The sequence below is a fragment of the Hyperoodon ampullatus genome (assembly GCF_949752795.1).
Source record: "Hyperoodon ampullatus genome assembly, chromosome: 3".
NCBI classification, from domain to species: Eukaryota; Metazoa; Chordata; class Mammalia; order Artiodactyla; family Ziphiidae; genus Hyperoodon; species Hyperoodon ampullatus.
The window spans coordinates 84,320,502-84,335,899 of NC_136916.1; the positions used below are offsets into that span (position 1 = coordinate 84,320,502).

A 15,398-nucleotide genomic window follows, 5' to 3' on the forward strand; every position below is an offset into this window, starting at 1 on the left:
TTTCACCATTGAGAATGATGTTTGCTCTTGGTTTGTAATATATGACCTTTATTATGTTGAGGTACGTTCCCTCTATGCCCACTTTCTGGAGAGTTTTTATCATAAATTGGTGTTGAAAGCTTTTTCTGCATCTATTGAGATGATCATATGGTTTTTATTCTTCAATTTGTTAATATGGTGTATCACATTGATGGATTTGTGTATATTGAAGACTCCTTGCATCCCTGGGATAAATCCTTGTTGATCATGGTGTATGATCCTTTTAATGCATTGTTGGATTCTGTTTGCTAGTATTTTGTTGAGGATTTTTGCATCTATATTCATCAGGGATATTGGTCTGTAATTTTCTTTTTTTGCCGTATCGTTGTCTGGTTTTGTATTCAGGGTGATGGTGGCCTCGTAAAATGAGTTTGGGAGTGCTCCTTCCTCTGCAATTTTTTGGAAGAGTTTGAGAAGGATGGGTGTTAGCTCTCCTCTAAATGTTTGATAAAATTCACCTGTGAAGCCATCTGCTCCTGGACTTTTTGTTTGTTGGAAGATTTTTAATCACAGCTTCAATTTCATTACTTGTGATTGGTCTGTTCATATTTTCTGTTTCTCCTGGTTCAGTCTTGGAAGGTTATACCTTTCTAAGAATTTGTCCATTTCTTCCAGGTTGTCCATTTTATTGGCATAGAGTTGCTTGTAGTAGTCTCTTAAGATGCTTTGTCTTTCTGCGGTGTCTGTTGTAACTTCTCCTTTTTCACTTCTAATTTTATTGATTTGAGTCCTCTCCCTCTTTTTCTTGATGAGTCTGGCTAATGGTTTATCAATTTTGTTTATCTTCTCAAAGAACCAGCTTTTAGTTTTATTGATCTTTGCTATTGTTTTCTTTGTGTCTATTTCATTTATTTCTGCTCTGATCTTTATGTTTTCTTTCCTTCTGCTAACTTTGGGTTTTGTTTGTTTTTCTTTCTCTTGTTCCTTTAGGTATAAAGTTAGATTATTTATTTGAGATTTTTCTTGTTTCTTGAGGTCGGTTTGTATAGCTATAAACTTCCCTCTTAAGACTGCTTTTGCTGCATCCCATAGGTTTTGGATTGTTGTGTTTTCATTGTCATTTGTCTCTAGGTATTTTTTGATTTCCTCTTTGATTTCTTCAGTGATCTCTTGGTTATTTAGTAATTTACTCTTTAGCCTCCATGTGTTTGTGTATTTTATGTTTTTCCACTGTAATTCATTTCTAATCTCATAGTGTTGTGGTCAGAAAAGATGCTTGATATGATTTCAATTTTCTTAAATTTACTGAGGCTTGGTTTGTGACCCAAGATGTGATTTATCCTGGAGAATGTTCTGTGCGCACTTGAGAAGAAAGTGTAATCTGCTGTTTTTGGATGGAATGTCCTATAAATATCAATTAAATCTATCTGGCCTATTGTGTCATTTAAAGCTTCTGTTTCCTTATTTATTTACATTTTGGATGATCTGTCCATTGGTGCAAGTGAGGTGTTAAAGTCCCCCACTATTACTGTGTTACTGTTGATTTCCTCTTTTACAGCTGTTAGCTGTTGCCTTATATATTGCGGTGGTCCTATGTTGGGTGCATATATATTTATAATTGTTATATATTCTTCTTGGATTGATCCCTTGATCATTATATAGTGTCCTTCCTTGTCTTTTGTAACATTCTTTATTTTAAAGTCTATTTTATGTGATATGAGTATTGCTACTCCAGCTTTCTTTTGATTTCCATTTGCATGGAATATCTTTTTCCATCCCCTCACTTTCAGTCTGTATGTGTCCGTAGGTCTGAAGTGGGGCTCTTGTAGACAGCATATATATGGGTCTTGTGTTTGTATCCATTCAGCAAGCCTGTGTCTTTTGGTTGGAGCATTTAATCCATTCACGTTTAAGGTAATTATCAATATGTATGTTCCTTTGACCATTTTCTTAATTCTTTTGGGTTTGTCTTTGTAGGTCCTTTTCTTGTCTTGTGTTTCCTACTTAGAGAAGTTCCTTTAGCATTTGTTATAGAGCTGGTTTGGTGGTGCTGAATTCTCTTAGCTTTTGCTTGTCTGTAAAGCTTTTGATTTCTCCGTGGAGTCTGAATGAGATCCTTGCCGGGTAGAGTAATCTTGGTTGTAGATTCTTCCCTTTTATCACTTTAAGTGCATCATGCCACTCCCTTCTGGCTTGTAGAGTTTCTGCTGAGAAATCAGCTGTTAACCTTTTGGGAGCTCCCTTGTATGTTATTTGTCATTTTTCCCTTGATGCTTTCAGTAATATTTCTTTGTGTTTAATTTTTGCCAATTTGATTACTGTGTGTCTCGGCATGTTTCTCTTTGGGTTTATCCTGTATGGGACTCGCTGCATGTCCTGGACTTGAGTGGCTATTTCCTTTCCCATGTTAAGGAAGTTTTTGACTATAATCCCTTCAAATATTTTCTCTGGTCCTTTCTCTCTCTCTTCTCCTTTTGGTACCCCTATAATGCGAATGTTGTTGCGTTTAATGTTGTCTCAGACGTCTCTTAGGCTGTCTTCATTTCTTTTCATTGTTTTTCCTTTATTCTCTTCTGCTCAGTGAATTCCAGCATTCTGTCTTCCAGGTCACTTATCTGTTCTTCTGCCTCAGTTATTCTGCTATTGATTCCTTCTAGTGTAGTTTTCATTCCAATTATTGTATTGTTCATCTCTGTTTGTTTGTTCTTTAACTCTTCTAGGTCTTTGTTAAACATTTCTTGCATCTTCTCGATCTTTGCCTCCATTGTTTTTCCGAGGTCCTGGATCATCTTCATTATCATTATTCTGAATTCTTTTTCTGGAAGGTTGCCTATCTCCACTTCATTTAGTTGTTCTTCTGTGGTTTTATCTTGTTCCTTCATCTCATACATAGCCCTCTGCCTTTTCATCTTGTCTATCTGTCTGTGAATGTGGTTTTTGTTCCACAGGCTGCAGGATTGTAGTTCTTGTTTCTCCTCTCTGCCCTCTGGTGGATGAGGCTATCTACGAGGCTTGTGCAGGTTTCCTGATGGGAGGGAGTGGTGGTGGGTAGAGCTGGGTGTTGCTCTGGTGGGCAGAGCTCAGTAAAACTTTAATCCACTTGACTGCTGATGGGTGGTGCTGTGTTCCCTCCCTGTTGGTGGTTTAGCCTGAGGCAACCCAACAGTGGAGCCTACCTGGGCTCTTTGGTAGGGCTAATGGCAGACTCTGGGAGGGCTCACGCCAAGGAATACTTCCCAGAACTTCTGCTGCTCATGTTCTTGTCCCCACGATGAGCCACAGCCACCCCCTGCCTCTGCAGGAGACCCTCCAACACTAGCAGGTAGGTCTGGTTCAGTCTCCCGTGGGGTCACTGCTCCTTCTTCTGGGTCCCACTGCACACAGTATTTTGTGTGTGCCCTCCAAGAGTGGAGTCTGTTTTTCCCCCAGTCCTGTCAAAGTCCTGCAGTCAAATCCCACTAGGCTTCAAAGCCTGATTCTCTAGGAATGTCTCTTCCTGTTGCCGGACCCCCAGGTTGGGAAGCCTGATGTGGGGCTCAGAACCTTCACTCCAGTGGGTGGACTTCTGTGGTATAAGTGTTCTCCAGTCTATGAGTCATGCACCCACCTGTTATGGGATTTGATTTTCCTGTGACTGTGCCCCTCCTACTGTCTCATTGTGAATTATCCTTTGTCTTCGGATGTGGGGTATCTTTTTTGGTGAGTTCCAGTGTCTTCCTGTCGATGATTGTCCAGCACCTAGTAGTGATTCTGGTGTTCTCACAAGAGGGACTGAGAGCATATCCTTCTACTCCACCATCTTGGTTCAGCTCTTATTTGTCTTCAGAAATTGAAATCTGACAATTTTACTTTCGTTAAAAAAAAGGAAAATATTTTTGTTATGTATTCATTTCCTGTGTCATGGCACTGTATGCTCTTTGGATCTAGTGTGGACCTAGACTTATCCTATTTTTACCAGAAAACAATTAGTCACTCAAGGCTATCATTTCTTTTGTAAATTTATGATATTTATCCAAGCCTTAAAAAATGAGTTCTCAAGATATTGGTACATTGAGGAAAGACCATCTCATTGTATTAAAGTAGTACCATTCATTAAAAGATTTTTTAAAACCCATGTCTCTGGAACACACAATACTGTCATGCATATTTAAACATAAAATAAATGGTTAGACATAATTTTGTTAATGAAAAAATTTATATGTTGAAGAAACATAATTATTAATAAAGCTCTTAAGGTATACAGAAAATGTAATAGAGATTGATGAGTGAATGAAAGTAAGTAACACTAGAAAATTAAAAATTAGAAAAAATGAGAGGCAATAGTTAACGTATCTATATGAATGGCAATGACATGTAAGGTACAATAAGCCATGAGGGAGTAGTGTGTTTGGTGGGAGAGGAGGACATGGGACTGCTTCTCTGAAGAAAGAATTTGTTCAGGTTAGTCAAATTTGTATTAGTATTCACATTCTAATAAACGGAAACTTTGTTTTCAGATTTTTCAGATTGGGATTCTGCTAGTTTGTTGCTCAATAATGAGACTTGTCAAAGAGCCGGGCATTTGAAAGTTGATGATAAATATCCATTTGTGTCACAATCAATGACCAAAAATCAGTCAGCATCCACAGAATTTGGACAGATGACCTTAACAGATAAAGAAAAGATTAATATCGGAGTGTTGTTTCTGTTAGGGGATTACACGCTCCGTGACCTGTGTGAGTCACAACTGCCAGAAAACAGAGAAAGCAAACAATGTAATAAATAAGCACAGAGCACTCAACCGTAGACCACCTCGGCATGGCTTCACCATAATCCTGATGTTTCCAAGATCATTTTGTGGCAAAATCTGCTTTGTGTTTACTCCTTTTATTCAACCTGCAGCCAAACGTCTTTTAGCAAGACGTTTGCATTCTTCCTCTGACCAAAGCAACATAATAAATAACAAAGGGAATTAGGAGAGAGAATAGGTTCGTTAGGCTAGTATTTAGCATACACCTGAGAGTGGGTCCAAGATTATATTTAGAACTTTGGGACTAGTTGGGAAACCTAGGCAGACATCTCAAGATTCCCTTCTCAAAATGTAGTTTCTTAGCTTTATTTTTGTTTAGCTCTGAATTCATTAGTATTAGTTATAGCTATATTCAGTGTAACAAAAAAAGCACCTCCAAAACCAAATACTAAACTATTTCTTGTATTTTCTATGAGTTTATATATTTTAGAATTGGCTTTCCCAGCAGTAATGGGAGTCATTGGGGATTGCTACGTAGTCCCTCCTTCTTAGCTGTGTCCACATAGTATATCAACTTATTATTTTTAATGAATTAATAGTTCACAAGGGATATTGGTTTTAAGGAGTGCTGATCATTTAAAGATAGTGTAAGGAAAATCAATTCTAATTCTACTAGGATGCCCAGTCTATTGATTAACCACATCTAATATATGTTCTACATAAATAGTGATTAATTTAGTGCCCTTAATCAGTCATATGATCAGGGCTATAGTAATAAATCATACACTGTTTTCTTTTTCCAGTCCTATAGTTTTATCTTCTTGTCTTTCCTTACCTGTGGAATTAATGTTACATTTACAAAAGATTCTCAGTTATCTCCTAGAGTAGTGACTACGAGCTATAAACTCAAAGTTTTTTTTTTATCTATACAAGTGACTTGTTTGCTCTCATTTCTCCATGAGCTTGGTAGGTCCAAGAAACACAAATTCAAACGAAACACCTACACGAGCCCCCTCAACACAGGAAGATGTGAAACAGGAAAACTGGAAACTAAATACAAGCAACTTAAAACAGTTCATGCAGATCATTTCTCTTCTCAGTTGATACCTTTTATAAAGTAATAAGCAGAGTCTAGTTCTTGAGGGGCCCAGGATTCGTGCATTTATTTATTTAATAAAGATTTATTCTATGCTGGGTCCTGGTAATTTTATATCCTAAATATTTCTGGAAACAGTCCCTCAGTGTAGGCCTGCATCATCTTTTTTTTTTTTTTGCATTATAATGCCATCAAATTCTTCTCCCTCTATTTATTTGTATGGCCTTCAAATTCATCCCTCCCGCAGCATTTAGAGTGATCTATCTCAAATGCACCAGTGATCGTGAACCACTGTTTAAAGCATATTAATGTCCAGCCATCTTAGAATGACACGAGGCTTTCATAATCTAACTTCTACCTGACTCTCCCTCTCTAGCCCTTTCTGTCTGTCCTTTGCTCTGGAATTCTGAACTGCTGGTGATGCTCTCTCATCTATCCCTGTATTTTAGACAAATATTCACCCTGTTTTATGTATGCTTCTCTGCCTGTCTTGCTACAGCTTTCCATGCTCTCTCCCTTTCCTGCCCTCTATTCCCTTGAATCTGACTGACCTCACTGTGTAAGTCTCAGCTCAGGCATTATCTCTAGAAAAGCCATCCCTGACACCTTTCATCTACATTCTTCTTTAAACTCCATGTTTAGTACTGAGCAGGAACTCAATAAATAATTATTGAGTAAAATAAAGACTGTTTATACAAAGATGATTTCAAGAGATTGTCCTCTACAGTCTAGAAGCAAAGAGGATAGATGTGAAGAAATAATTTACAGTTCAGGTGATGAAGATACACTAGAAAAATCTATAAAGTACTAAGGTAGCTACTAGGAAAGAGATACCTATTTGGGGAAAGAGAGCTGTAATCAAGGAGGACTTCACAAAGCAGGCTGAGTCTTAAAAGATGAAAAGAACTTTGTCAGAAGAGTAGAGGAAAACATTTCAGATTAAGGAACTGATAAAAGCATGAAAAGTAACAGTAATTTTGGAAACCATGAATAACATTGCAGTTGAAGCTTGGTGTGTTGTTAAATAGGTACTATTATGAAGTAGAGAACAGAGTATATTGTGACTTTCTATGTTTGTCCTGTATTTTTATATTTTGTTTGTTCGTTTGTTTGTTTTGCGGTATGTTGGCCGCTCACTGTTGTGGCCTCTCCCACTGCGGAGCACAGGCTCCAGACGCACAGGCCTAGCGGCCATGGCTCACGGGCCCAGCAGCTCTGCGGCATGTGGGATCTTCCCGGACTGGGACACGAACCCGTGTCCCCTGCATCGGCAGGCGGACTCTCAACCACTGCGCCACCAGGGAAACCCTTTGTTTGGTTTCTGATTGTTCTGTTCATTGATGTTTGGTGGATTAATTTGTAAATGAATCTTTGAGATGTTTGTGTGCCTGTAACCTGGTGACATCTGGTATTTCCCAGATGGTTTGTTGGAGTTTTAGGTAATTAGAAGTATTTCTTAAAGAAGTAAATATTCAGCTAAAGATTAAGCTTAATTTACATTGTCATTTGATAAAATTTTTTACATCTATTTTTTTAAAGATTATGTCTTTTATCTAACTGTTCTAAGTAGTTAATTTTAACTAAACATATAGATTTGTCAGCAGAACTAGACTTAGAAATAACATCGGAGGAAGCACAAGAAAGGCTTGATGGAAGTGAAAATAACCACTCACGGGTATGTAAAAATGTAAATTTCTGGCTCAATATTGTTTTCTATGTTTTAACAACAGAGTTCAAATGAAATTACCTTTCAAAATTAACCTCTTAGATTTGATAGATAATAATTTAATAGTTAGTTTTTATAGTGCTTTAATTACAAAGCTTAAAATATTGTTAGAATCTATTATAATTTATAGTTAAACTTTGTCCTTGGAATTGAGGCAAAAAAATTTCCTGAATATTGTTTGCTTCTTCCTTACATGATAAAGAAGTTGATATTAAATACTGAATCGTATGATTAAGCAGTTGAAATTATGAACAGTATATCAGTGATGGTCCGTGAGTTAGATTCATGGAAGGAGAAATCATTCCCAGCTGTTCAAAATTTGCAGTTTCAAATTGCCAGTCACTAATGCCAAGATTAAAGATTTATTCTGTCTTGTGACCTCTATGTAATCGACCTAAAGATCTACATTCAGGGAGAGAAGGGGTCATACAATCAACCCAATTGCCTATTAAGGAAGCAGACCTTCCAGAATTGGACCTTTGTTGTTAGGGTACAAACAATAACTTTCTAATTTATTTCATTTCAGGGTAGGAAACCAATAAATAATATTAAACAATGTTTTATCCACATTCATTAGTGGATATTAGAATATAATATAACTGAATGAAAGCAGGTATTATATCAACGTATAATACTATCATAGTATATAATTTGCATTAAAATTTAGGAATTTGTTCCTCTTTCTGATTGGTATTAATTGATTTTGGCTCCTAGTAATTTAAGGTTTGTCTATTCTCCAGTTACTCGTCCTTAAAAAAAAATCCTTACGTGCACATAGGGACTTTTTAAGGTACGGTGAGGTCAAATATTTTTAAGTAAGGAAGCCTTTGTAACATTAAAAATCATCTCCTAATTCATTTTTGGTAGATTTAACATATATGAATTATTTAGTTCAAACAAACAGTGACAAAATTGGGTTTGTGAGTTCATGTTTTTCTCCTGTTTCAGGCTAAGGCAAGTTATTTTTCACTTCTTAGTTGTAATCCAGTGATTTGTGAGTAGCTAAACATAGATTAAGAAGTTTAATGGTTAAAGTTTAATTATTTTCTAATTTTTCTTTGTCCGTACTTGATTACTTAAGGATAAAGTTATTTTACAAACATGTACCCTGACAGAAAAGACATCTGAAAATCAAATCAAGCCAATTGATCTTCCGCTTTTGCATCTGCAAAAAATGCCTCAAGAACCAGAAATGAATAAGGAATGTGATAGAGAGGACATATCTGTATGTTCAGGACTTCCTTGTGTACAGAAGCATGAGGAAATGTGGGTCAAACGAGGCAAATTAGGGTGGAAAAATAACTTCAAACGCATCACAAATAAGTTAAAGTGGAAGTTTGGTGGAACTTTTGAAAAATACAAAATTACTGTTTGTCCTGAGGAAGAGCCACTGCATGATAACCCTAAAGAAGGAGCAAACATAAAGGAAATACCTTCTAATTTGACAAATAATATACCTGACTGTGAGGCAAAAGTTGCATTTGGAGTATCTGTCTCTCTAGCATTCCAAGCATTTCCTGAACAAAAAGAACCCAGTCTTGAAAATGTTTTTCCATCTTATTTAACCTCTGGGTCTTGGGGACATTCTTGTCCGTCATCTTCACAGCTTTATTTAAATGAAAATAAATTAGACTATGAAAGTGATAAACCAGACACTGAACATGTTTTTAACAAAAATGAGGAGAGTTTTTATAATGATACAGAAAATAAAAATGTAAGGGACTCAGTAGTTACATTTGAAATGCAAGAAGACCAAGAGTTTGATATACAAATGTTACAAAATATGAACCAAAATACCACTAATTGTTAATTAGACTCGGATGTATACCTCAGTCTAGTGATCCCAAAAGACTTTTTGATTTATGGCTTGCCCGCTCCAATGAGATGAAACACATGATTCAAATAAAAAGTCGTGATATTTCTGCTGTTCCAAATACTTATAAGAAAACCAAACCAATACAAGACTGGTTCCAGAAGCCATTGCTTGCAGATAATTGCAGTGCTAATAACTATAAAAGCATGCAACCTGAATTAGAAAATGGGAGTTCTTCTCCACTGAATAGTAACAGAACATCCAAAGTGTATCTAAATGAGGAATTACAGCAAGATATGCAAAGGCTTAAGAATGAGATAGGCATGTTACAAGTAGAGTTCCTGGCTTTGGAAAAAGAGAAAATTCAACTTCAAAAAGAGATAGAGGTTCATTTGCTGCTACTTTGTTCTTTCTCTTTATCAATGATCTGATCCATTCTGATTTTCCACTTAGTAATAAAATGGGGTCAGCTAAATAGGTAATTGTGTAGAAATAGATTACTTCTGCCATCTAAATAATAGGAAACTATTTTCCTGGCTTTTGTTCCTTAATCAACCTAAGTCTCTCTCTGTCAGTCTTTCATATGAACTGGGAAACTAATTTAGCTACATACCATGTGACCTTCTGAGCCAGAATTTCCACAAAGGAAATTGCTTAAGAAATATAATAAGCTTGGGTTTGGGTTTTTTTTTTTTAATCTATTGGGTGTTAAATATAAATTACACTCTATGGTATGGGAAGGAAGCAGTGACTGAAAGAAGGGACATAAACACGTATTCCTGCTAAACTAATCTCTTTATTGTGCTTTAGTGTATGTGATCTTCTCTGCTTTACTCAATCGCTTGGCACTTAGAATTCCAACATGGCCACTTCAAGATATTTTTAATAACAAATACATGTACTCCCACATATTCTTTAGTCACCACTCTCAGATGTTTCTGTTGAGTCAGACCTTTACTTTGTGTTGTTTAATAAAATGTGGTAAGTTTTGACATGTATGATTTTATCTTTTAGGTAGTATAAACCCTCAGCCAAACAAATTCAGTATTTATCTCCAAAGGAGAAAACTGAGTTTTGATGTGCAATGAGGGTTTTTTTTTCCTTCCAGTAATAGATTTTTTAATTTGTTTGTTTGCTCTTTTGTGTAAGAGGTGCATTGACTGAGTTTTAAAGTAGACACAAATCTGTAGATATTCTCCTTTGAAAGAAAAAGAGATGAGCCCTACCCCCAACTGAGGCATTAAATTACTTTGCCAAAGTCACACTTTTAACTTATCTGATTAATCTGATGAATTCATTTAGTAATTTATCAGATTCAGGGTTACAGAATTGTATCATCTCTTTTGGTGCCATGAAATGATAGGAAATGCCACTTTAGGGGCTTTGGACAAATCATTGAACCTTTCTTGGTTTTATTCCCATTATTGGTAAATAGTGGGGCTAAAGTAGATAATTGCTTCTGTACCCTTTAGCTATAAAATTTCATGGTTATTGAATGTGAAATTGGGAGGCATTACTCATTTTCCAGAATTCCACACTAACTAACAATTCATCAATTTCACTCTACTCCTGTTTTTTGGTAAACTTTGGTTCATATATTTTAGTGAACACCGTCACTTTTTTGATATTCCCAGGATCCAAATGAAAAAAAGAATTGTAAAAGGCAGTGGGGGAAGAATAGCTTCAGTGCAGAAAGAAGGATGTTTCCTTTTTGTTACTGAAGCACCAAGGTGTCCCATCCTCTAAATTTGGCTGTTTAATGCAAAATCCAGGTGGTAAAGACCAAAGAGGACAAATTTTGTGTCTTTGTCTCTTTATTTCTCTGTCTCTGCCATCAGACAGGGAAGAGTGGATGTGAATAGCTGCACCACATTAAGAAAGCCCTTTTTGAAATTTTTAAAATTTTATTTCTTTTCCTCAAACAGAAAGAAGCAGACTTTACAAAAATTTCAATGACTTGTAATTAAAAAAATTAAAGTAAGCACAAAACTATTTTTATTGCTTAAAGCCGGGGCAAACTCTGAGTCAAGTAATTAATGACAATGAAAAGGTCTTTATAATGAATAAGGTAATAACAATTATATGTAGTGTCAAACTTTCATTAAAGGTTGAAGAAGCAAAGAAGAAGCACAGAAGTAGTGAAATGGAAGTATCAGAAAACATATATGATGCTGATGATAGTGGATTAATTCAACAGAGAAAGAGCAGAAAAACTAATAACCAACAGTTTCCTACCATGGAGAATGAAGATTCTGATAGGTAAGCCTATGTCAGTATTTAACAATAGATAATTGTTATTTTCCTATAAAACAAGTTCTCATTTGAGCTACTGTTCATGATTAACAAATTTTATATTTTACTAGGGTTATAGTTATTTCTAATACTCTTGTCCTTTAGCCTTAATACTAGAGTTAATTGGTTAACACCCCACCGTACTACAGTATTAGAGTATTCTGGATTTGACTGTATACTTACCTTTACCAGTGTGTTGTATTTTTAAATATATTTTATGTTACTAATTAGCGTCCTTTGATTTCAGCTTGAAGACTCCTTTCAGCATTTCTTGTGAGGCAGGTCTAGTGGTGATGACCTCCCTCAGCTTTGCTTTGTTTGGGAAAGCCTTTATCTCTCCTTCATTTCTGAAAGACAACTTTTCTGGATAGAGTATTCTTGGTTGGCAGGTTTTTTCTTTTAGCACTTTGAATATGTCGTCCTACTCTCTTGAAATCCATTGATAGACTTATGGGGGTTCCCTTATAATTTACAAGCCTCTTTGCTTTTGCTGCTTTTAAGACTCTCTCTTTGTCTTTGATTTTTGACAGTTTTGTTATAATGTCTCCTGGCGAGGATTTCTTTAACTTGAGTTTGTTTGGTGACCTATGAGCTTTAGGAACTTGGATATCCAAATCTCTCGCCAGGTTTAGGAAGTTCTCAACCATTTTTTCTTTAAATAAGCTTCTGCCACCTTCTCCCTATCTTCTCTTTCTGGAACTGCAATGATTTATGAATTATTTCCTTTGATGGTATATGGTGATTCATGTAGGCTTTCTTCCCACTTTTTCATTCTTTTTTTCTTTATTCTCCTCTGATTGGATAATTTCAAAGCTCCTGTCTCTTAACTCACAGATTCTTTCTTCTGTTTGATCCATTCTGCTGTCAGTGCTCTTTATTGCATTTTTCCTTTCATTCACTGTATTCTTCAGCTCCAAAATTTCCATTTGGTTATTTTTTATTATTTCTATCTCTTTGTTAAACTCCTCATCTTGTTTGTGTATTACTTTCCTGATTTTATTGGGTTGTCTTTCTGTGTTTTCTTGTAGCTCACTGAGTTTCCTTAAAACTACTATTTTGAATTCTCTATCAGGTAGATTGCAGATCTCCATGTGTTTGGGATTTGTTACTGGAAAATTATTGTGATCTTTTGGTAGTGTCATGTTTTCTTGATTTTTTTAATGTTACTTGAAGTTTTGCATTGCTGTCTTTGAATTTGAAGTAGCAGTCACCTCTTCCAGTCTTTAATAACTGCCCTCTCCAATGTATCCCAACTTGCATTTTTTTGTTCCAGTGGTATGCTGGCACTTCTCTGCTGGAAACCTGGATTTCCACAAAGGCTCTCTCGTCTGTGGGTGATTGTCTAAGACAGTGTTTTCCAGGCGTTCCCTGGACGTTGCTAAGAGTGGCTGGAGCCAGTTCATGGGCCATACAGGGTCCACAGCTGGGCTGTGGTCTGTATGTCTGTTACCACTTGGGTGGGCAGGACTCTTCCCAGGTCCCTTGGTTTATGGTGCTGGATCCTGTAACTGCCACAAAGCCACTTTTGTCTGTAGATAGATGCCAAATTGTTGCTGGTGGTGGAGGGATACTATGAGGTACCTATTTTTCAGCCCTGATGCTGACATGACCCCAACATGTGGGTGTTTCAAAGTAAAAAAGTAAAAACCCTTGTATATTTCTTCCTATCAAATAATGCAAGTAACATTATGTTTTTCCTTTGATTGTCAGCTTAATCTAATTTAATGCTTTGTTAATATTATTATGGTGTATTTTCTTTGTCCTTTAATGTTACTCTTTCTATTTATTTTTTAATCTATTTTATAGAAAATTAATTACCAATGCAATGATTTTATGTAAAAAACAATAGGTTTAGGTATTCTTTGTATTTTAAGTATTTAATATTTGCCTGAAAAGAATCGTTTGTTTTTTCAGGGCTACAAAGGAAACATCTAATGAAAAGAACAAGGTAGAGTAAAAAACGAATTATACAAAATATTATCCTGTAGTAAAAAATTACTTTGTGAAAGGTATAGAGGAAAAATAGAAAATCTTCCTTTGTTGTAGAAACATTTACTTTGAAAAAATTATTTAGAATCACTGTTGATAAAATTATCCCTTTGATAAAAATCTGTTCTTTTAAGAAGTATCTGTGTTTTTCTTTAATAAAGAGACATTTATCACCTCTGTACACTTAGTATATTTTATAAGTATTTTGGGGACATTGTGAAATAGTATTTTTTATTTGTAGGTCAAGGAGCAAATTAATTCTATGGATGACCTTGATGACTTAACTCAGTCATCTGAAACAGCTTTTAAGGATTGCCAGATGCTTTACTCTAATCATAAGAATTTCATGTTGCTAATAGAACATCTTGGCATGGAGTGTAAAGGTAGGACCATGGTATAAATATGTATATTTATATGTATATTTTTGTGTATACTGTTGTAATATTTGGTAGAATTCACCAGTGTAGCCATTTGGGCCTGGAATTTTCTTTGTGGGAAGGTCTTTAAGTAGGACTTTAGTTTCTTTTTTAGATATAGGGCTATTTAGTTTATTTGTTCTTTCTTTTTTTTTTTTTTTTTTGTGGTACACGGGCCTCTCACTGCTGTGGCCTCTCCCATTGCAGAGCACAGGCTCCAACACGCAGGCTCGGCGGCCATGGCTCATGGGCCCAGCCGTTCCATGGCATGTGGGATCTTCCTGGACCCGGGCACGAACCCGTGTCCCCTGCATCGGCAGGTGGACTCTCAACCCTTGCGCCACCAGGGAAGCCCTATTTGTTCTTTCTTGATTGAGCTTTGGTATTTTCCCTCTTTCAAGGAATTTACCCACTTCATCTGAGTTGTCAAATTTATTTACATAATGTTCATAATATTACTCTGTCAGTCTTTTAATATCTGTAGTAATTTCTCATTACTCATTTCTGTGAAATTGGTAATTTGTGCCTTCTCTCTCTTTTTTTTTTTCATTATCAGCCTGGCTAGAGGTTTATCACTTTTATTCATCTTCTGAACATATTTGGTTTCACTGGTTTTTTAAAAAATTATTTATTTATTTATTTATTTTTGGCTCTGTTGGGTCTTCGTTGCTGTGCTCAGGCTTTCTCTAGTTGCGGCAAGCGGGGGCTACTCTTCATTCAGTGTGCGGGCTTCTCATTGCTGTGGCTTCTCTTGTGGTGGAGCATGGGTTCTAGGTACATGGGCTTCAGTAGTTGTGGCATGCGGGCTCAGTAGTTGTGGCTTGCGGATGGTAGAATGCAGGCTCAGTAGTTTTGGCACACAGGCTTAGTTGCTCTGCGGTATGTGGCATCTTCCTGGACCAGGGATCAACCCGTGTCCCTTGCATTGGGAGGTGGATTCTTAACCATTGTGCCACCAGGGAGTCCCTCATTGATTTTCCATGTCTTTTTTGTTTTGTTTGTTTTGTTTTTTCTCATTGATTTTTCTTTGATGTTTTTTATTTCCTTTCTTCTGCTTGCTTTGGGTTTACTTTGCTCTTTTTTTAAAAAATATTTATTTATTTATTTTATTTTTGGCTGCGTTAGGTCTTTGTTGCAGCACGTGGGATCTTTTGTTGCACTGCGTGGGCTTCTCTCTCTAGTTGTGGTTGTGGGCTCAGTATTTGTGACACTCCAAATGGGGTGTGGGCTCCAGCGTGTGTGGGCTCTGTAGTTGCGGCATTCCGGCTCTCTAGTTGTGGCTTGCATGTTCAGTAGTTGCAGCGGGCGGGCTTAGTTGCCCCATAGTATGTGGGGTTTTAGTCCCCCGACCAGGGATC

At 36.4% G+C, this 15,398-nt stretch overlaps 1 protein-coding gene across 1 annotated transcript in view; it reads left to right on the forward strand.

The window, feature by feature from the left end:
- The window catches only part of LOC307051000 (ankyrin repeat domain-containing protein 26-like), a 94,710-nt gene that overhangs the window by 30,786 nt on the left and 48,526 nt on the right, over positions 1-15,398 (forward strand). Inside the window, exons 8-11 of the mRNA XM_079701314.1 lie at positions 7,397-7,479; positions 11,451-11,602; positions 13,550-13,583; positions 13,866-14,007. Of these exons, the coding sequence (XP_079557440.1) occupies positions 7,397-7,479; positions 11,451-11,602; positions 13,550-13,583; positions 13,866-14,007 (411 nt within the window). The remainder of the gene's footprint in view (positions 1-7,396; positions 7,480-11,450; positions 11,603-13,549; positions 13,584-13,865; positions 14,008-15,398) is intronic.